General features: G+C 37.2%; 1 protein-coding gene across 1 annotated transcript in view; it reads right to left on the reverse strand.

Moving 5' to 3' along the window:
- PLCXD3 (phosphatidylinositol-specific phospholipase C, X domain containing 3) overlaps positions 1-21,679 on the reverse strand; it is a 314,345-nt gene that overhangs the window by 69,709 nt on the left and 222,957 nt on the right. The window contains exon 2 of the mRNA XM_006875401.1: positions 14,882-15,590. Within this exon, the coding sequence (XP_006875463.1) occupies positions 14,882-15,590 (709 nt within the window). The remainder of the gene's footprint in view (positions 1-14,881; positions 15,591-21,679) is intronic.

A 21,679-nucleotide genomic window follows, 5' to 3' on the forward strand; every position in this document is an offset into this window, starting at 1 on the left:
ACTCGACAGCACTTAACAACAACAACAGGATAAATAATAATAGTGAAGGAGAAGGAATAAAACAGTTAAAGCAGTACCTAAAAGACTTTAGAAGGAGCATAAAGTGCTATTTATGGATTATTTACATTGTATCAGATAAGTATTCTAGAGATGATTTAAAATTACAGAAGGATGTGCATATGGTATTATGAATCTTAGCAGCCCTGTATATGGTCTCCATAGAGTGGCTGGTGAGTTTGAACCATCGATTGTAATTCAAATTGACCTTATATTCCAATGCTTATCCTACAGTGCCACACTAAGCCTGGAAAATGAGTTCTGGTGTGGCACTGTAGGTTAATACACTGGACTGCAAAGTCAGTTTGAACCACAAGGTCCATGGTACAAACTGATCAGCTGCTCCTTGGAAATCCTATATAGGGTCGCTATGGGTCAAAACTGATTCGATGGCACTTAACAACAACAACAACATCTCACTCAAAAGTCCTATATTAATTTTGCAGATTTCGTGTTATTACTTGGTTATATTTTACTCCAAACCCCATGCTTACTCCTGCATATATGTAAATTTTTAATTTGGTAAATGACATGCATTAGCTATCATCTTAGAAGTAAAAATTAGGTCTAGCAGTTTGAGAAGGTAAATTTTGCTAGAGATGGAGAAGACAAGGCTATGAGAAAAGGAAGTCTGATGGTATGGCTTTGACTCAAGTAAGCAAACCTAGGTAGGATGCTGTCATGGGGCTTGCAGAGAAGCACTAAATCATAGAATAAAATAACAGGAAGGGAAGGGAACTTCAAGGTGATCTGGCTCAATACCCTTTGCTTTGTGCCTATTTGACCATTTTTCTAAAAACAAACTGTTATCCAGAAGAATGTTAGGAGATTACTCAAATTCAAGAATTAACTGGAGGAAAAAATGAAATTACAATCCAGGTCCCAGGCTCACAGTTTCTTCACACCTCAGAGAAACATGAGTGATTCTCTGACAGGAAAATTAGAAAGGACCAGAATCATGAGTGATTCTCTGACAGGAAGATTAGAAAGGCTGCAGAACCAACATGGTGGGACCCTGACACTGTCTGTACTATGCTCAGCTCGATAGGGTGCCCATGACTTGAGAGACTGCATTATGATTATGAAAGTTTGCACATTACTAGGCCTCCATCCTACAAATTCTGATACAGTAGTCTGCAGCTAAAAGGTTTTCATTTCCAATGAATTCCAGGTAAGCCCCACTTTGAGGATCACTGCTCATGCTTGCAGATGGACAAATTGATGCATTTGAGTTATTAAAAGTAACATGGACTTCCAGAAGAACAAACACATCTGTGTTGGAAGAAGTACAAAAAGAATGCTCCTTAGATGCCTTGATGACCAGATTTAGCCTCTCATACTTCAGACATATTATCAGGAGGAACCAGTCCTCCTGATAATAAGGACCTCATGCTTGGTAAAATGGAGGGTCAGCAAAGAAGAGAAAGACCCTCAATGACATGGATTGGCACAGTGGCAGAAGCAATGGGCTCAAACACAAAAAAACAATTGTGAGGTTGGTGCAGGGTCAGGCACTGTTTCAATTCTGTTGTGCATAAGGTTGACTCAATGGCACCTAACAACAACAACAAAGCATCCTCACCAACGGATTAGCTTGTGTTTAGGAAATCTGTAAGCAGAAAGCTCACTTTAAATAGTTATCAGCACATTCCTCTGTTCTTGTTTTGTTCATTGCTATCAAGTTCTTTGATTCATGGTAGCTTTATGTTTAATAGAATGGAATGTTGCCCAGTCCCATGATTGCTTAAGTTCATTGTTGTGGCTACTATATACTTTGACTACTTCTTAATATAAGGGGCTCATTTTCTTGACAATATTCTATTGTGATCCTTAAGGCTTTTACGGGCCAGTTTTCATCAACTATATCTTCGTATCTTTCTTCCTATTTTGTCTTATTCTGGATGCTCTGCTGAAACTCATCCACCATTTGTTCCCTGCTGATTATTTGACACATCAGTAGCCTATCTTCTATCATCACTGCAACAGGTAAGTCACCACAGTATAACAAACTGACAGGTGAGTGGTGGCCCTTTCCACTCTAAAATCAGACATTTTCTCCTTCAATCTAAGCTATAACTCCTTACCACAGGCTATGCCAGATTTAAGTCCAAATCTGTTCTGTTCTATCACTAAGGTAGAGCTACGCCATGCCCATTAATGTTTTCCAAAGAATATCCCTAATTTAACCATACTTATCTCTGGTAGTGTAGCGGTTACAAATCAGGCTGTGAACTACAAGGTCAGCAGTTCAAAACTAACAGCTGCTCCGTGGGAGAAAGATGAGACTTTCTGCTTCCATAAAGATTTACAGCCTCAGAAACCCTGTCAAGGGTCACTATGGGTCAGAATCGACTTGGTGGCACTTAACAACAACAACAACATTCGATCTGTATGCTGAACAAATATTCTGAGAAACTGGACTATATGAAGAATATGGCATCAGGTCTAGAGGAAGACTCACTAACAATATGCAATATGCAGATGATATAATCTTGCTTGCTGAAATCTAAAAAGACTTAAAATACTTACTGATGAAGTATAGGCTGCACCATAATGTAAACAAAAATCTCTCATAATTTAGGAGGCTAGAAGTCCAAATGGAGGGCGCCAATTCTAGGGGAAAACTTCCTTTCTCTTCTGGCTCTAGGGGGAAGGCCCTAGACTGTTTTCAACAGCTATTTGCTAGGTGTTCCTTGGAAATGTTCATCTGTCTTGGCATCAGTCTTTGTCTGGGTCTACAAGATTCTTAGCACAAGACTCCAGATTCAAAGGACACAGTTGACTCCCATCTCTTCTTTCTTGGTAACACTGATGTTCCACTTTCTTTGCTGAAGTCTCTTTTGCTCAGCTTATGTCTCTTTCCTTACATATCTTAGTAGATAAAGGTGCTGCAGGCCCCACTGCAAGGCTCTGACCTGAGTAAGGGTGTTGCATCCTACCCTAAACCCCTTATAACTGAATGACTGATGACATCATGTCACATAATGGGAGATGACCACATCATTACACAATTGACAAATTACATAACTGTCAAACCAGAGAACCATGACTCAGTCAAGTTGACATATATTTTTGGGAATACAAGAAATTCATGAATTAATAAACAAGTGGAGCAACCTGGATTTAAATCCCAATGCCACTTTTACTTAACTGTGTAATCTGGGTAAATTCTTAACTTTTCTAAGGCTCAGTCCCTTCCTCCTTAAGTTGTGATAGCAAGTGTAACTACTTTTAGGAGTTTGTGAACATTAATATTAATAAAACAATGCAAATAAAATAGTTATCATATAACCTAACAGAGAGATCACTTAAAAATAGTTCTTTATTCTTATTATCACCTAAATGTTGTCCTATATAAATATTGTCTAACTTAACTCAACATCAGTTTACTTGCAAAGATGTATTTCTCCTTAAAAACTCTGACAAGTGTTTGATTATTTTTTAAAAAACTAGAAAATTTATAATTTAATAAACATTCACAAATTAGGGAAAGACTTGACTCAGTTGCTCACCTTCTTTTTAAGAATGTGTGAATTCCGTGGGGGAGAGGTGTAAATGCTGGTGTTTGAAAAGAAATTAAAAATAGATCTTAAAGAAATAGAAATTTGTCTTTTGGCATTGCTAAAATGTGGGAAACACATGCAGTGTTTGGAACCCTTGGCTACCATACATAAATCCAAGTCCAAGATTCAGTTTCCCTGAAATCCACTTGCACCCTATTTAGGGTCACTATAAGTCAGAATCAACTCAATGGCAGTGGGTTTGGTTTAGTTTTAGTACAAAAAAAAAAAAATGCTTGAAGGCTGTTCAATTATTTCAAAGTTGCACATGCATCAAGAGAAGGTGATTTTGATGAAAAATGTGTTGCAAGTAGAGGCTATTTCAATTCTTTCAAAGTCAGAGAAAATTTACATGACATAATGTAACTTATAAGTCATCTATAAATCAGACTCTGCTTCCTCAACTTTGGGCAGCCCCATTCTCCTAGTCCATCTGAGTGGGCTCCCATCCCCTCAGCCACCAGCAGGCCCTGTTCTGCCCCCTCATGCATGGAAGCCCTGCCACCTCAGCTTTGAGCAGAGATCTAATGTTAACAACATGAGATGGAGTTAAAAGAAGATCCAACTCTTTGAAACTTAGGAAACCATGGCCCCATCCTTAGAAATGCCAGAGGTCATGGTTCCATCCTTTGAGAGCCCAGAAGTCTTGGCCCTACTTTTTTAGACCTAAGTAGCACTGTTTCCCTTAAGCCTTGCTTCATTTGATTCTGCTTTCTCATTCCTTGGTGAGATAGTTAAGGTTTTGTGTCAACTTGAGTGGGCCAAGATTCTGAGTGGTTTGGCAGTTAGTTAATACATAGTAGCCACCATAATGAATTCTTAAAATAATGAAATCAATGTCATGATGAGATTTGCTATGAGTAGCCACTGAACTGAAAGGAAGTTTCCTCAGGGGTGTGATCTGCTTCTAATATATTAGACACTTGGGCAAAGCTTGCTTGTTTTCTGCTTGGTCTGAATCCTGCATCTGGCTCTTCATCAAACCTCCTATTGTAGGATTTGAGTAAGTAGCCTTCTCTATTGCTTGCTGATCCTGGGTATTGTCAGCAACCGGCCATCTTACCTGCCAAACTTGCCTGTCTATCTACCTGACACCTGATTTGCTGACATTGGTTCATTTGATCCAGGGACTTGGTTTTTGTCCACCTTTACAACTGTGTGAAGTAAAAGACCCTGGACAGAATATTGCAAAGAACAACTGAAGAAAGCAAAGTCAAGTATCATAATGAAATGTGCAAAGACCAACACAAGGGAAAAAAATCAACATGCTCAGCATTTCTCAAGCTGAAAGGACTGAATAAATAAGCATGTGCAGCAGATTTGCCCAATGAAATACGTTCCTGTGCAGCAGGTTTGCCCAATGAAATACGTCGTCTGATCTCGACTGCTTTTTCCACAAATGTTGATGTTGATCCAGGAAGAATGAAGTCCTTGACAACTTCAATCTTTTCTCCATTGATAAGAATGTTGTTTATTGGTCCAGTGGTGAGAATTTTTGTTTGCTTCACATTGAGATGTAATCCATACCGAAGGCTGTGCTCTTTGATCTTCATCAGTAAATGTCTTCAGTCCTCTTCACTTTCAGCAAGCAAGGTTGTATCATCTGTATATTGCAGGTTGTTAATGAGTCTTCCTCCAATCCTGATCCCACGTTTTTCTTCATAGCACCCAGCTTCTCGGGTTATTTGCTCAGCATACAAGTTGAATAAGTATGGTGAAAGAATACAACCTTGTCGCACACCTTTCTTAATTTTAAAACATTCAGTGTTCCCATGCTCTGTTCAAACAACTGCTTCTTGGTCCAGGTATATTTCAAGAGGTAGCTTATGATAAAGACCTTATGCTGCTGAGGGAAGAATTCCAGAATTCCAAGTCACATTGAAAGTATGAGTGAAAAATAAAGCTCCAGGAATTGACAGAATATAAACTGAAATATTTCAGCACACTGATGCATCACTGGAGGCACTTCTACACCCATGCTAAAAATTTTGGAAGACAGCTACCTGGTCAACCTATAGAGATCCATATATTTGCCATTCCAAAGAGAGGTGGCACAATAGAATGCAGGACTCACCTAACAATATCATCAATATCACATGCAAGTAAATTTTTGCTGAAGGTAATTCAAAAACAGGTGCGATAGTACATCAACATGGAACTACCAAAAATTCAAGCCGGATTTAGAAGAGGACATAGGATATTTCTACATATCCACTTGTATGTGCTTCAAATACATCTATATATCTGGTAGAGTATACAGGGAACAAAGTTTTTAAAATTTCTTAGCCATACCAAAACCCTTGTTGTTTGCTTTTGTTAGGTGCCATCAAGTTGGTACCAACTCATAGCGATCCTATGCATTACAGAGTAAAACACCGACCAGTCCTGTGCCAACCTCACAATCATTACTACGCTTAAGCCCACTGTGCCAATCCATCTCCCTGGTGGTATTCCTCTTCTTCTCCAACACTCCACTTTACCAAACATGATATCCTTATCTAGGGGTTGTTGCCTCCTAGGGAAGTATGAGAGATGACGTCTGACCACCCTGGCTTCCATGAAGAACTCTGTCTGTACTTCTAACACAAATATGTTGGTTCTTTTGGCATTCCATGTTACTTTGAATATTCTCTTTCATTACTATAATTCAAATGCATCTATCATCTACGACCGTCCTTATTTGCTGTCCAACTTTCACATGCATGTGAGGTTATTGAAAACACCATGGCTGAGTCAGGCACACCTTAGTTCTCAAAGCGACATCTTTGCTCTTCAACACTTTAAAGAAGTTTAGTGCAGCAAATTTTCCTAATGCAATACTTTGTTTGATTTCTTGGCTGCTGCTTCCATGATGGTTGATCTGAGCAAAATGAAGCCTTGACAACTTTAATCTTTTCTCTTTATATGGATGTTGTTTATTGGTTCAATGGTGAAGATTTTTATTTTTTTGACACTCAGATGCAACCCATATCAAAGGTTGTGGTCTTTGATCTTCATCAGTAAGTATTTTAAGTTCTCTTTGCTTTCAGCAAGAAATGTTGTATCATCTGATATGACAGGTTGTTAATGAGTCTTCCTCCAATCCTGATGCCATGTTTTTCTTTATAAAACCCAGCTTCTCTGATTATTTGCTCAGCACACAGATTGAATAAATATGGTGAAAGAATTTAACCCTGATGCACACAATTCCTAGTTTTAAATCATTCGGTGTTTCCTTTGTCTGTTTGAACAACTGCCTATGTTGTTCTATGTACAGGTTCCTCATGAGCACAATTAAGTGTTATGGATTACTCATTCTCTTCAATATTGTCCATAGTTTGTCATAATCCATACAATCAAAAGCCTTTGTGTAGACAATCAAGCACAAGTATTCATCTTTCTGGTATTCTATTCTTTAAGCCAAGATCCATCTGACGTCAACAATGATGTTCCTTGCTCCATGTCCTCTTCTGAATCTGGCTTGAACCTCTGGAAGTTCTCTGTCAATATATGGTTGTAGTCATTTTGATATTATGTTTAGTAAAGTTTTACTTGCATGGGATATCAATGATATTTTGCAATGATTTTTTTTATTCCATTGGGCCATCTCTCTTTGGAATGGCACAAATATGGATCTCTTCCAGTTGTCCAGGTAGTTGTTTTCCAGACTTCTTGGCATAGATGAATGAGTGCCTCCAGTGCTTCATCAGTTTGTTGAAATATTTCAATTTGTACTCCATCAATCCCCAGTTTCTTGTTCTTTGTAAATGTACCTTGGATGTCTTACTTCAGGATCATTGACTCTTTATCATATAATACCTCTTGAGATAGTTGAACATCGACCATATCGTTTTGGTACAGTGATCTGTGTATTCTTTCCATCTTCTTTTGATGATTTCTGCATCATTCAATATTGTGCCTATGTTGTTGCTGTTGTTATTAAGTGCCATCGAGTCTATTCCAACCCATAACAATCTTATATAATGTTTCCAAGGAGCAGCTGGTGAGCTTGAACTGCCAACCTTGCAGCTTAAATAACTTTGCAGTACAGCACACTAACCCACAGCACCACACCAGGACTTCTATTTTGCCTCTAGAATCCTTAAATAGAATGCTTCAGTATGGCAAGTTGAGGTTTAAATTTTATCTTTAGTTCCCTCAGCTTGAGAAATGCTGGAGCACGCTCTTCGCATTTGGTTTTCTAACTCCAGATCTTTGCCCATTTCATCATAATATTTGACTTTGCCTTCTCTAGTTGTCCTTTGGAATTTTCTGGCCAGCTCATTAACTGCTCATTTCTTCCATTTGCTTAGCATCTCTATACTAGACAGTAAGTTTCAGAGTATCTTCTGACATCCATTTTTGTCTTTTTCTTGTGTTGTTAAGAACATTTTGCTTTCTTTCTCATCTGATGTTATTGATGTCATCCCGCAACTTTTCTGGTCTTCAGTTTTTAATGTCTAATGCATCAAATCTGTTCTTGAGATGATCTCTAAATTTAGGTGGGATATGTTCAAGGTCATATTTTGGCCCTCTTGGACTTGTTTTAATTTTCTTCAGCTTCAGTTTTAATTTGCATATAAGTAATTTATGGTCTATTTTAGTTGATGATATGGAGAGTTTCCACTGTATCTTTCTCAGATGTAGTCAATTTGATTTCTATGTGTTCCATCGAGTGTGGTCCCTGTGCTTAATCTTCTTTTTTGTTGTTTTAAAAAGGTATTTTCAATGAAGAAATCATTGGCCTTGCAAAATGCTATCATGTGATCTCCAGCATCATTTCTATCACCAAGGCTACAGCTGCCAACTACTGATCCTTCCTCTTTGTTTCAAACCTTTGCATTCCAATCACTAATTATCAATACATTTGGACTGCATGTTTTGTAAATTTCAGACTGATGAGATTGGTAGAAATCTTTAATTTCATTATCACTGGTTTTAGTGGTTGATGTGTAAATTTGAATAATACTGGTTTTAACTGGTCTTCCTTGTAGGCCTATGCATATTATCCTATCACAGACAGCATTGTACTTCAGGACAGATCTTGATATGTTCTTTTTGATGATGAACGTGATGTCATTCCTCTTCAATTTGTCATTCTCAGCATAGTAAACCACATGATTTAGAGATTCAAAATGGCAATTCCAGTCCATTTCAGCTCTTTAATGTCTAGGGTATTGATTTTTATGCATTCCATTTTATTTTTGACAATTTCCAATTTTCCTAGATTCATACTTTGTACATTCCATGTTCCAATTATTAATAGATGTTTAAGTTGTCTTTCATCATTTTGAATTGTGCCCCAAGAAGGGCCTGAGAGCTTTGCTCCATTTGCGTCATCACGGACAACTCTATTTTTAAGAGGTAGCTCTTTCTCCAGTTACATTTTGAGTGCCTTCCAAACTGAGGGGTGCATCTTCCAGAACTATATCTGACATTATTCTGGTGCTCTTCATCTAGTTTCAAAATTCAGTATTTTGGTGCTGAAAGTGTTCCACTGCTATTCATAAGGTTTTCAGTAACTAAATATTTGGAAGTAGTCAGTCTCTCCTTCTTCCTAGTCTGTCTTTGTCTGGAATCTCAGCTAAAACCTGTCTACCATGGGTAACTACTGGTATTTAAAATGCCCACAGCCTAGCTTCCAAAATCACAGCAACACTCAAGTCACCACAGTATGACAAACTGACAGATGAATTTTGAAATTTCTTAGCCATAACCAAAACCTTAAGGGACTGAAACATTGGGTTTGGGAGTTTAGGATCATAATTCAGGAGACACCTAGATAACTTGGTATAACAGTGCACAAAGATAAGGTTCGATATCCTTTTTTTTTTTTTAATGGTATCTGGATTCTTAAAAGTTTGCAAGTGGCCATCTAAAATGCAACTATTGGTTTCTTCCCGTCTGGAACAAAGAAGGAAACCAAAGGAACCATAAGAAACCAAAAATCAAGGAAACCATTAGTCCAAAGTACAAGTGGACCACATGAATCACAACCTGCACTACCCTGAAACCAAAATAATCAGATGGTGCCAGGTTACTACTGAATGTCCTGATCAGGATCACAACAGAACGTCCTGGGAGAGAAATGTAGGACTAAATTCAAAATTATAAAAGTAATCAGGCATACTGGTCTGATAGAGACTAGTAGAACCTCCAAAACTAGTCCTTCACACCTGGAATTAGACCCACTCCTTGGGATCATCTTTTAGTCAAACTATAGGCCTATAAAGTGAATAAACAACATCTGTGAGAAATGTACTACTCAGAACAAGCAGCAACATGTGACCAGAAGGGCAACAGTTGCCAAAAAAAAAAAAACAGAGCTCAGAAGGCAGGAAGGTACAGGAAAAATGAATGAAAACTGGGAACCTAGAGTGAAAGTGATGTTACATTGCAGAAATTACAACTAATGTTATGAAACCAAATGTGTATAAATTGCTGAATGGGAAAAAATAATTTGCTCTGCAATCTTTCACCACAATAAAATGTAAAAAAAAAAAAAGAAAAAAGAAAGAAAGAAAGAAAACTTCTAAGTTACAGCAGACGTCTAAGGACAGTTTTTCAAAATTAATTTCATGGGCTGTTACATGAAAACAAATTAATGTTTGGAAATGTAAATGTAGTTAAATTTTAACAGAATTTTTCACTAAAATATTTGTTGGTGCCTTTAATATGGTAAAGAGCATTGTGAACACTCTGAAAAAGTATGTAGAATATAAAATTCGACATTTTCCTTAATTATTTGGTCTTTTTCCCTACAAATCTTACTTCAGTAATAATGTACTAAAGCATAAATAACCATAAATCAGTTCACTGTATAACTTACAAAGCCCTAAACAGCATCAAATACTACAAGAAAGAAAAATAAAAGACTTGATTTTCATTCCTTGAGTGGATTTTTCTTCTTTATTTCCCAAAGGCTGGTCCTTACACAAAAATCAGTCTATAGTACTTGGGCAAAATGAAAAGCAGGTATGCAATATCGACCAGTGTTTTCTTAAGCATAGAATTACACATCATAACATTAAAGTTGGAAGAGGTCATGAGGTAATTCCTGTTATGGTCCATAAGTAAAATTTATAAATGAAACTTCTTTCATTGAAGATTCAGAAAGAATGGAGAGATGTGGTCTGATTATCTTTAATTCCCTTTTCTCCCTCCTGTTGGCACCCAAGAGATTCTTCTAATCCTAGAAACTTGGTGAAGAGATGAATAAATCTGAAAATAACACATTCTAATATAACTGCCTTACTTTTCTGGCATGTAAGAAAGGGGATCAATTATTTACCAGAAAAAGTAACTTTGGTAGGAGGTGGTGCTATTAAATAAAGAATCTTCTTTTTCTGATGAGCATTTTTATAGGATTGGCTAAATTTAGTTTAGGGACTGAAAGGAGTTAAATATTTCAACATAATGGTTTAGAGAATAATGTAAGGTATCCAAAGTAATATTAAGGACAGTGGGAAAAGTAGTTGAAAGTGGAAAAAAGAAGAAAAAGAGGCAGAGACGATTCAGTCAGAGGATGTGAAGCTGGGATGCAAAGAAGTAGAGATGTTATCAGGGGGAGATATTCCAGGCCAAAAGTTAACTAATTACAGTCAAGTCTAAAATTATCTACATTGTTATGATTATAAACCTTCACAATCTCCTCATTTCTTTGTAGTTCTTGTATGCAATTGAGTTGGTTACAATTTAGAGACCCTGTATAGGGTTTCCAAGAGTGACTGGTAGGTTTCAACTATCAACCTTGTGGTTATCAGCCCAGTTACTTATCCTACAGTGCCACACCAGGTGTGATAGTTAGGTTCTGGTGTCAACTTGACTCAGCCATGATTCCCAGTTATTTGGCAGTTGATAATTAACTCTATGATAATTGGCTATGAGAAAGCCTAGTTAACTTATTATTATTGGCTATGAGCAGGCAATCAACTGAAAGGATGTTTCCTTGGGCATGTGGCATGCTCCCGATAGAATGGGCATGCAGGAAACACTTGCTCTCTTCCCTGCTGGGTCCGGATCTCACATCTGTTCATCCTTCAGCCTTCCGTTCTTTGAACCTGAGCCAGTGGCCTGCTTTATTATGTGGTTGCCTGTGGGCCTGCCTGTTGAGTGTATCTGGAAAACCTGATACCCACCAAAAGGCCCTGCATGCCCGTTCCTGTCACTCTGGCTCATGTGCTCCATACTGCCAGTTCTGAAGCACGCCTGCCTAGGTTTTGGTCAACCATCACTCTGCTGCCACCTCTGCTCCAGCACTGCAATCCTTCTCTGGGTCCTGACTTGGGATTCCTGGTGTCAGGAGCTGTCCAACAATCTTGGTTTACTTGCCTTGCACTCGGGATTCTCTTATCTCTACAATTGTGAACCATTTCCTTCATATAAACTGTGAGAGAGAGAGCAAGAGAGCACTAGTTTTGTGCCTCTAAAGAACTCAGCCTAAGATACCAATGCATACCTTAACTTTAAAAAAACCATTGTAGAAATTGAGCCAGGAGCAAGTTTCATGATACAGAATGGGACAAAGATAGGACACTTGTGATCATCTATCCATGTTGTCATTGTTTAGTGTTGTTGAATCAGTTCTGACTCATAGCAGTCCTATATAAGATTTCCAAGGAGAAGCTAATGGTTAGCTGTCCAGTACTTTTCCCACAGAACTGCACCAGGAATCCATATTCACATCATGAGGTAAGTTTGCAGCAGCAAGGACTGAAACCATTTAGAATATAAGCAATTTAGACATTTGCAGAAATCATTGGAATGGTTTTGTATTTGCATGTGATGTTCAATGAAAGGTTAGCAATCTTTTAAAAATCTTAAGTAATAGGGAAACCCCAGGTAAAATCTAACAACAAGAAGGTGGTTATGATTCTTAATGTAGGAATGTTTTGGCTTCAATGGTTTGTGGTTTTCACTAGCAAAAATGCCAATATTCCTCATATGAGTTGGCCTTATTCCTAACAATCAATTGACCATATGTACTTGGATCCATCAAGTGGATCTCGGCTGAAAGCAGAAAATACTAGAAAGATGTTTACTAGTGCTATATTAACCATGCAAAGTCATTTGACTGCGTGGATCATAACAAACTATGACTAACATTGAGAATAATGGGTGTCCCAGAAAGTTAATTGTGCTCATGGATGAACCTGTACATAGAAGAAGGGGCAGTTGTTTGAACAGAACATGGAAACATTGAATGGTCTAAAATTTGGAAAGGTGTGTACCAGGGTTGTATTCTTACACCATACTTATTCAGTCTGCATGCTGAGAACATAATCTGAGAAGTTGGGTTGTATGAAGCAAAATATGGCATCAGTCTAGAAATGCAGATGATACAATCTTGCTAGCTGATAGCAAAAAGGACTTAAACTACTTACTAATGAAGATCAAAGACCATGGTCTTCGATATGGGTTGCACCTCAATGTAAAGAAAACAAAATTCCTTACCACCGGACCAATAAATAACATCATGATAAATGGAGAAAAGATTGCATTATTCAAATACTTCTTTTTGCTTGGACCCACAATCAATATTTATGGAAGTAGCAGTCAAGTAATCAAACAACATATCAAATTAGGCAAATCTGCTGCACAAGGCATCTTTAAATTGTTCACAAGCAAAGATGTCAATTTGAGGACTAAAGTGCATCTGACCAAAACAATGGTATTTTCAATAACTTCATATGCATGTGAAATTGAGACAGTTAATAAACAATTATGGTGTTGGTGGAGAATATTCAAAGTACCATGGACTGCCAGAAGAACAAACAAATCTCTCTTGTGAGAAGAACAGTCAGAATGCTCTTTGGAAACCAGGATGGTGAGACTGTCTCTCATACTTTGGACATGGCAAGAGGGATCAGCCCCTGGAGAAGGACATCATATTAGGTAAAGTGGAAGGTCAATAAAAAAGGAGGAAGACCTCCAATAAAATAGATTGACCCAGTAGAAGCAACAATGGGCCCAAACATAACAACTGTGAGGATGGCACAGGACCAGGCAATGTTTCATTATGTTGTGCATATGGTGGTTATGAATTGGAACTGACTTGATGGCTCCTAACAACAACAACTTGGATGTTCAGCACTTTAGATCCTGCATGGTCCTGACTGTACCTCCTCCCTAGGTCACTGTGTTTATTCAGTATGTTCCTTGCCTTTTGAATGTCTCCACTACCCATCCAATTCCTCATGCAGAAACAATGGAGCTATTCTGGACTCCTTTGGCTTTCTTGCCATAGATGTAAGTAGTGGCTGCTTGCATATATATTATCCCCTTCCATGTTTCCTCAGTTTATCTTTCATTGTCTTCCTGAAAACAGTACTAAGGACCTGCAAAGTACTATGTCTCTACTCCATCCACGCTCTAGGCCATGTCATTTATCTAATTAAATTATAGATCTGCTCCAGTCTCTGCAACACTAAACATTGTTTTCCAATTTAGCATTGCTCATAAAACAAAGTTCCCTATGGCCTGATTGAAAGCTTTTTTATGAATGTGTTTCTGCTCCCACTACAAAGCTTATCATCTGCCATTCTCTACTCAATGCTTTATGTTGTAAGTCCACCCATTCAATTTTCACCTCCAAATCTTTAATCCTCTTCTTGTCCTTCCACACAAAGATCTTGAGTCCAGGCAAAATATGTATGCTCTGTGTCCTTACCTCAACTCAAAATATTAATTAAAAAATAAAGATTAAAAATATGATAAAAATTCATATTCTCTTCAATACTTTCATTAAAAAGAATAAAAAATATGTACAATTCAACATGCTTCAGCTTACTGGAGAGAATAAGTTACAGGAATCTTTGGTGGTTCTTTAAATTATACCTCAAAGGTAACCACAATTCTACATTTGTAATGCCATTCTCTGTAGGAAGACCTCTGCTTTATAGGGTAGCATGATGTAATCTAAAGGATATTAGAAAATGGCTTGAGGAAAAGAAAAAAAAAAAAAACAGTTTGAGTATGTGTTTCATCAATCACTGCCCAGTTGGACTTAGGTAAATTATTTCACTTCTTTGAACACCATTTTATTATTTGAAAGCCAATATCTACTTTTCAGGTTGTTATACAGATCAAATGTAATTAGTTATGTAGCAGATAGAAACTGTAGAGAGAAAGATTTGTAGTCTGTAAAGTACTACACAAAAGTGAAAAGGAACACTATAAAAAGAATGAAAATACTTGGGTATGAATTTCTAGTCTCATCACTTAGAAGCCCGGAGAACTGTACCAAATTACTTGAACATTTTTCTTGATATTCTAAGAGCACTTACCTTTCTGTGATCGTTTCTCTGAGACCACTGGCTACCCCTTTGACCACAGTGCTAGCTTTGGGCGTCAGCACCACCTGAGATATAAAAAACGAGCCCTTCTTTCTTCTCTCAGTGATGGATGCTTGAAGAAACTGGATCAGTTTTTCAGGGTCAGTGGTGTTGGCCCAGGGTGCTGGCATCATCTGTCCAGGCCAGAGAAAGGGTACTTCCAGAGCCACTGGACTATGGTAGAAGACCAGTACTTGATAATCCTTCTCCCATAGATACTTTAGACTAACTTCCTGGGCAAAAATCGCTGGACACATTTTATTTCCATAGATGTCTTTCAGCATTTGGACCAATTTTTCATGGTGATATTTTTGCATCCCATAGAAGTGGTTGAAATCTAAGAATACTACTTCCTTATGGTGGTCTGTGAGGAATGCATTAATCTCCTCAAGACCTTCATTGACTTTGGCACTGAACAAACCATGAGCAAAGTACAGTTCATTGTCAGGGTCTCTGGGCTTGGTGGAAATTCGAAGATCAAAATAACGAATCCCAGCTCCTAGTTGACCAGTAAAGTTCATTGTTTGAGTGGCTAACCACTTCCGCATCAGCTTTTTTGCCACAGTTCCAAACACGGAAACAAAATTCTGGACAGTTTCTGGCTGTTCAGGCCCTACTGGAGAGGCTTCATCAATGTAGAAGCTGAAGGAATCATGAGACCCTAGAAGAATAACAAAATATAATATGGTTATATCCCAGTCCTTAAAGGTACCATATTTCCCTGTCCTTCCCAGTTTCTCTTTTCTCTCTTACAGAGGTCATATGACTCTGGCCATATGAAGGTAAAGGAAATACTAAGTAATATTTACCTAACTAATCCCCATGTCAGAGGAGATCACTCTTTATAGTCCAGTATAGTATGAACAGGAAAAACATTGAACTGCTAACTGCAAGGATGACAGTTCAAACCCACTAGTGCTCTTGGAAACCCTAAACAGGGCTGCAAAAAGTAGAAACCCACAACAGCAACACCAACAACACAACATGAGAGGTACAGCCAGAATGCTCTTTAGAAGCAAAGATGATGAGACTTCATCTCTTGTACCCTGAACATGTTGTCATGAAGAATCAGTTCTGGAAATCGGCATCATGCTTGGTAAAGTGGAGCATTAGTAAAAAAGAGGAAGATTCCCAAGAAGATGGATTGGCACACTAGCACTCATGTTCACTGCAGCACAATAGTCAAAAAGTGGAACTAGTTTAAATGTCCATCAACAGATGAATGGATAAATATCCAATGGAATATTTCTCAGACATAAAGATAAATGAATTTCTGACACTTCTACAAAATGGATAAACTTTAAAAACATTATGCTGGTCAAAATAAATTAGTCATAAAAGTAAAAAAAAAAAAAGTACGATACTATTTATATGAAATATTTAGAATAGACAAGTTTATAGAGAACAAAGTTTATTAATGATTATGGTGCCCAGGGGAAGGAAGACACAGTGCTTAAGGGATATTAAACTTCTTTTAAGAAGATGGAAAATTTAGGAACAGTTAATGATGATGGCAAAACATTATGATGGACACATTTAATGTCACTGAATTGTGTATATGAAGACCATTTAAAGGTTAAATGTAAAATATATCTATTTATCACAATTTAATTATTTGTTTTTAAACCTATAGAACACAGTTCTACTCTGACATACATGGAGTGGCCATAAGTTGGAATTGATTCGCAGGCAATTGGTTTTATAAAGCACAGAGCACCTCAACAGTCCAAAAAGGATTGTACAATCATAAGAAATGTTCCTTCTGATCAATATTTTCAAACTCAAACTATTTTCTATTTTTGTGAAATAACAAATTAATGTACTCACAGGTTTGGCTTTCTATATAAATGGTAATAGTTATCATTATAAAGGCATTTATTGACATTCACCAATTCTGAATTATTTTATCTTCAACCTTGCCTTTCCTTTTATTGTAGGTTGATTTTAAAGCTAGAGGGTTTGTCTCATCTGAATAAAGAAATCCTTTCCATAAGTAGACAATCAGTGTACAAATTGTTGACTCACTCACAAACTTTGGTAATTATGAACAATTAAGGGGATTAAAATTTAAAAAAGGAGTTCTGGTATGGTTCTGTGGGTTAATGTGCTGGACTGCAAAGTTGGTTCAAACCATAAGGTTGGTGGTTCAAGCTCACCAGCCGCTTATAGGAAACGCTATACAGGGTAATTATGAGTCAGAACTGACTAAACAGCACTTATTATCAACAACAACACCCAAAGGGATAAAAGAAGGGACAAATAAAGAAATAGAAGAGTACAATGTTGATAAATCTGATGTCATTCTTGGCTATGTATTTGGGGAGTTGTAAACGTAAATGAGGTCAAGTCATTTTTAGATATTAAAGAAACAATGAATTTTTCTTATCAATTGTAATTGGCAGCAATTAAAAATTTTTGATAGGCTATTTCATCACAGATATATTCTCTCAACAGTGAAAGATTCTTTGAAGTTGGCTTCTAAATTTAGAAGACTTTCCTCCTAGTAAGAACAAGGACAATTTATTTTGGTAGCTATGAATATCAAAACTCCAGATATGTAGCAATGGAGACATGTGTATGATTTGCTTGCAAGTTTAGAGTGCCATTTAAAACATACTTCGACCCAATGAAGAAAAATTATTTCAAGTTTAAATTTTGTTTTTAAAATTCCTTTAGTTCATGAGCATGACATGTCGAATAGCTAAAATTAAATTATTAATAATCCTGAATACTTCACACATTAAAAGGGTAAATATACTTCAAATACTGATTTTCAAAATCCTCAGCTCTGAACAACTGTAGAGGCAACACATACCAAGATAAGAAAATGTGGTGAAGTAAGTAGTTTGTCCTTACATCTCTTCATCTTTCATGCCCTTGTCCCAGTATCATCACTTCTCAACTTTACACTCAGCCTTCCCTAAACTCTATCACTCCAGTCTTCATCTAGGTCCCTTGATTCACCCCCTTGTCGGGTACAACATACGCAAGCACTGAGAAGCTGTGGCCCTGTGACAAAATGGATGAAAATCCAATCCCTGAGCCCTCCTCAGAATTGCAAGCCATGGACCCTGAGGGCCAAGGAAGTGACCTCCTGAAGGCCCGGGTTCATTGGTTTTTGCGAACTCACTGGATGACTGCCTCTGTACAATTCCTTCTAGTCTTATATTGTTCATTCTGTACTTGTTCTTTATGCTTCTAACTCCAGTAATTGTAGCTTCTGGGAAAATGGTTTCTTTTGATGTACACTTTGCCTCTCTTAAAGACTCCACTGTAAATGCTACTGCTTTGAAGATGTTGACAGTGCATGTGGTCCTGGAAACAAATCTTTCTGAGGAACAGCCTATAGCCACCTGGGATTAATGTCAGAACTGCTCCTTATTCCAACTATTCAGTTATGTTTGATATTAACTTGAAGTATAAGCTTTTGATGTCCGTGTACAACAATGGGACCAAAACCCCCTCTAAAGCTGAGGCAGTAAAGCTTCCTCAATTAAAAGACAATGGTAACAGCCCTTCAAACAGCCCTCAAACATAATCAATATAATCCAAGGTATTTTTCACTGTAGCAAGAATAGATTACTAGTTTAACAAATAAAACTTAATGTTTGAAATCTTGTACAAACGCATGTACTTTTACTTACTAAGCAGAGAAAAACAGCTTAGTTCCCTTCAGAAATTATAAACTAACCTTTATACAAGCCTTTAGGTTTTTCACCTTTACCCACTAGTGATAAAATGCTAAAAGTATGTTACGCATCCTTGAGAAACCACACGTCGCTACCCTAGGTCATTTAGGCCTAAAGGTTAATTTACAACAGCTTGTTTGAACGTTTCTCAGCAAAGATAAGAATGTTCGCTTGTTTAGAAAACCATGAGATATTCTGAAAATAGCTTAAGAGTTGTTCCTGTGAATTATTGTGTCCTGTCTTGAATGATTAACCACATTTCAGTTCTGTATCTCTTCTTATCTGAGCAATCACATTTTTCCTTTGTGACATATTCCTCCTTGAAAAAGAAAATAAAAGACGGAGGGACAATTTCTTCTGTGTGTGATGCAATGTCTACAGCAGAAGGCTGTCTGTCAGCTTGCATCAAACTTGTGTGTCTGTGTCTTTGTGTCTCTCTTTTGCCTTTCAGACCTCCCACCTTCATGAGCCCCCCACCCCTTTGTCGAGGCTGGACCCCGACACCCCCTCTTTCACTGTTGTTGTTGGTAATTGCCATCACATTGGCAGAACTCATGGCAACCCCAACCAAATGAAATTCTTACGGGTCCTGTGCCATGCCCATGACTTGCTTGTTACGGAGCAAACCATTTTGAGTCAGGGTTTTACAGATGATTTCAGAAATAGATCACCAGATCTTCCTTCCTGGTGTTAGTCTGGAAGCTCCATTGAAACCTGTTCAGTGTCATAGCAACACTCAGACCTGCACTTACAGATGAGTAATAGTTATTCATAAGATGCTTTGGCTGGAAATCAAGCCCTGGATTCCCAGGTGAGAATATTGCTACTGAACCACTAATGCCCCCTCATTGTTTCACTACCCTCATCCAAAACATAAATCCACCGGCATACACATCTAGACACACACTTTTAAATTAACCTATCCATCACCTCAGGATCTTTCTCCGATAAGCTGTTTGAAGTAATTGTTTTTTTTTTTAACTATTATTTTCCATATGTGTATCTGTATAACCCTACACCTACAACTATGCATATATCTACCTCTCAACATTTACCTTTAGTAACCCATAAGAATGAAAAGAGTGTAGACATCAGATATCATGTTAAGTCATCAGAGAAAACATTTTGGAGAACGTTTCTATAATCTATAAATCATAATCTTTAAGATTTGAAATGTAGAATGTCATAGTCCACTTTTTCCAAACAATATAAGTTAGCTCTCAAATTATAGAAATGCCATGTTTAATTTAATGAGGAACTATCTGATATATTTATTTTTAAGTAAATGGCATAGGAAGAAAATGTCAGCACTTTCTGCAGAAGCAAAACTGGCAATTTGGATCTGGTATTGGCAAAATTTTAGTAGGAATTTCAATTGTTGCACATTGATTTATCAGTTTCTGTGCAGCTGGCTGTGAATATAAATGAAAAAGCTAAACAAGCTGTGTCATGGTTCAGTATACACAGAAAAGATGGTTTAAAGAGAGAAAAAAATTGAAGTGTGAATTTAAGATAAATTGTGCAGAACTGCTAACCACAGATCAATGTTTCAAACCTACCATTTGCTCCTTGGAAGCCCTATACAGGGACACTATGAGTCAGAACTGACTCAACAGCACTTAACAACAACAACATAGTTTAAGTGATCTAGGATTCAAATAGATGATTATTTTTTAAATCTCAAAGTAAAAGTGAAAAACAGTTTCCCAACATATTTAGCAAAGGTGGATGAGAGTAATTAGTTACTTCTGTAATCTGGCTAGAATATATAATTGGAAGGAGCAGAAAAGGACTTAACTGTGATTTTAATTATTTTTCTAGAAATGAGTAGCTCTTTGTTTTTAATATGGCTTTAGATATGCCTACTATACAGTTATATGACAACAACAAAAAGCCAGGAATTGTATTAACTTTTTAAAACATTGTGAAAGGACAATATAGTTTATAGATTAAAATCTGTTGGCTTTCAAGGAAAGTGTGTTTTTTGTTGTTGCCATTTGTTTTTTAAACTTTTTTGTGTGTGAATTAAGTGAAGGTTTACAGACAAGATCATCAGTTTCACTTTCAACACATCTACACTTATTCATCTCAATAATTGCAACCCCTGCTCCCCCATTATAAGAGTAGTTATTCTGTTTCTGCTCTATGGTTCCTATTTACAGTCCACCCACTTTTCCATCCCTTCTCAAGTTTGTCTTTAAGTAAATGTCACCCTTTTGATTTTCAATGCCTGACTATTCTATGGTGAACATATCTTACCAGTGTTGTTGTTCCCCCTATATACTTATCTACTGCTTGGCTGAAAATTGGGCCATGAGAGTGAGTTCAGAAAGTGTATTTTTAAGGTTTAAAAAAAAAAAAGAAAGAAAGAACAAAAGATAAAGGTAGAAATCAAATTGGAAACAAACAAGCAGTCAGAGAAGAAACTAATGGCACCTCCACCAATATCCACTTTGACCTAGACAGCTCTGAGCTCATGTACAGCATCCGGTCCAGTACATGCACTGTTGGTGTTTCGTACTGTAAATATTATTTGGAGAAGAGAATTAAATCATCGATACATAGCATTATGGGAGAAAATACATACTCTAGTGCTGGCCAAAAAAGGAATGTTTGGATGACTTAAAACTTTATTTAAAATAGTACTTCCTCTTCAATTTCAGGGAACCCTGGTGATGCAGTGCATTAGATGTTGGGTTGCTAACCATAAAGTCAGAGGTTCAAATTCACTAGCTACTCCACTGGAGAAAGATGAGGCAGTCTGCTTCTGTAAAGATGTAGTTTCTGAAACCCTAGGTAACGTTCTATAGGGTCACAATTAATTGAAATATACGTGACAGTAATTGTTCCCTTAATTTCAACAGTTGCACTAAACTATGAAGATTTCTATTTGTTTGAACGTAAAACAAAAATACAGTGGCAATTATGATCTTTGAATAATTGAAAGGAAAAATATCACCCAGTTTTGTGTCTCTAAAAGCAGGGAGCCATGCCCATGAGCAAGAGAGTGTTAGACACTATTCTTTGCTCCTAGCTACACCTATAGCTTTTTTTTTTTTTT

The sequence above is a fragment of the Chrysochloris asiatica genome, unplaced genomic scaffold (assembly GCF_000296735.1).
Source record: "Chrysochloris asiatica unplaced genomic scaffold, ChrAsi1.0 scaffold00325, whole genome shotgun sequence".
NCBI lineage: Eukaryota > Metazoa > Chordata > Mammalia > Afrosoricida > Chrysochloridae > Chrysochloris > Chrysochloris asiatica.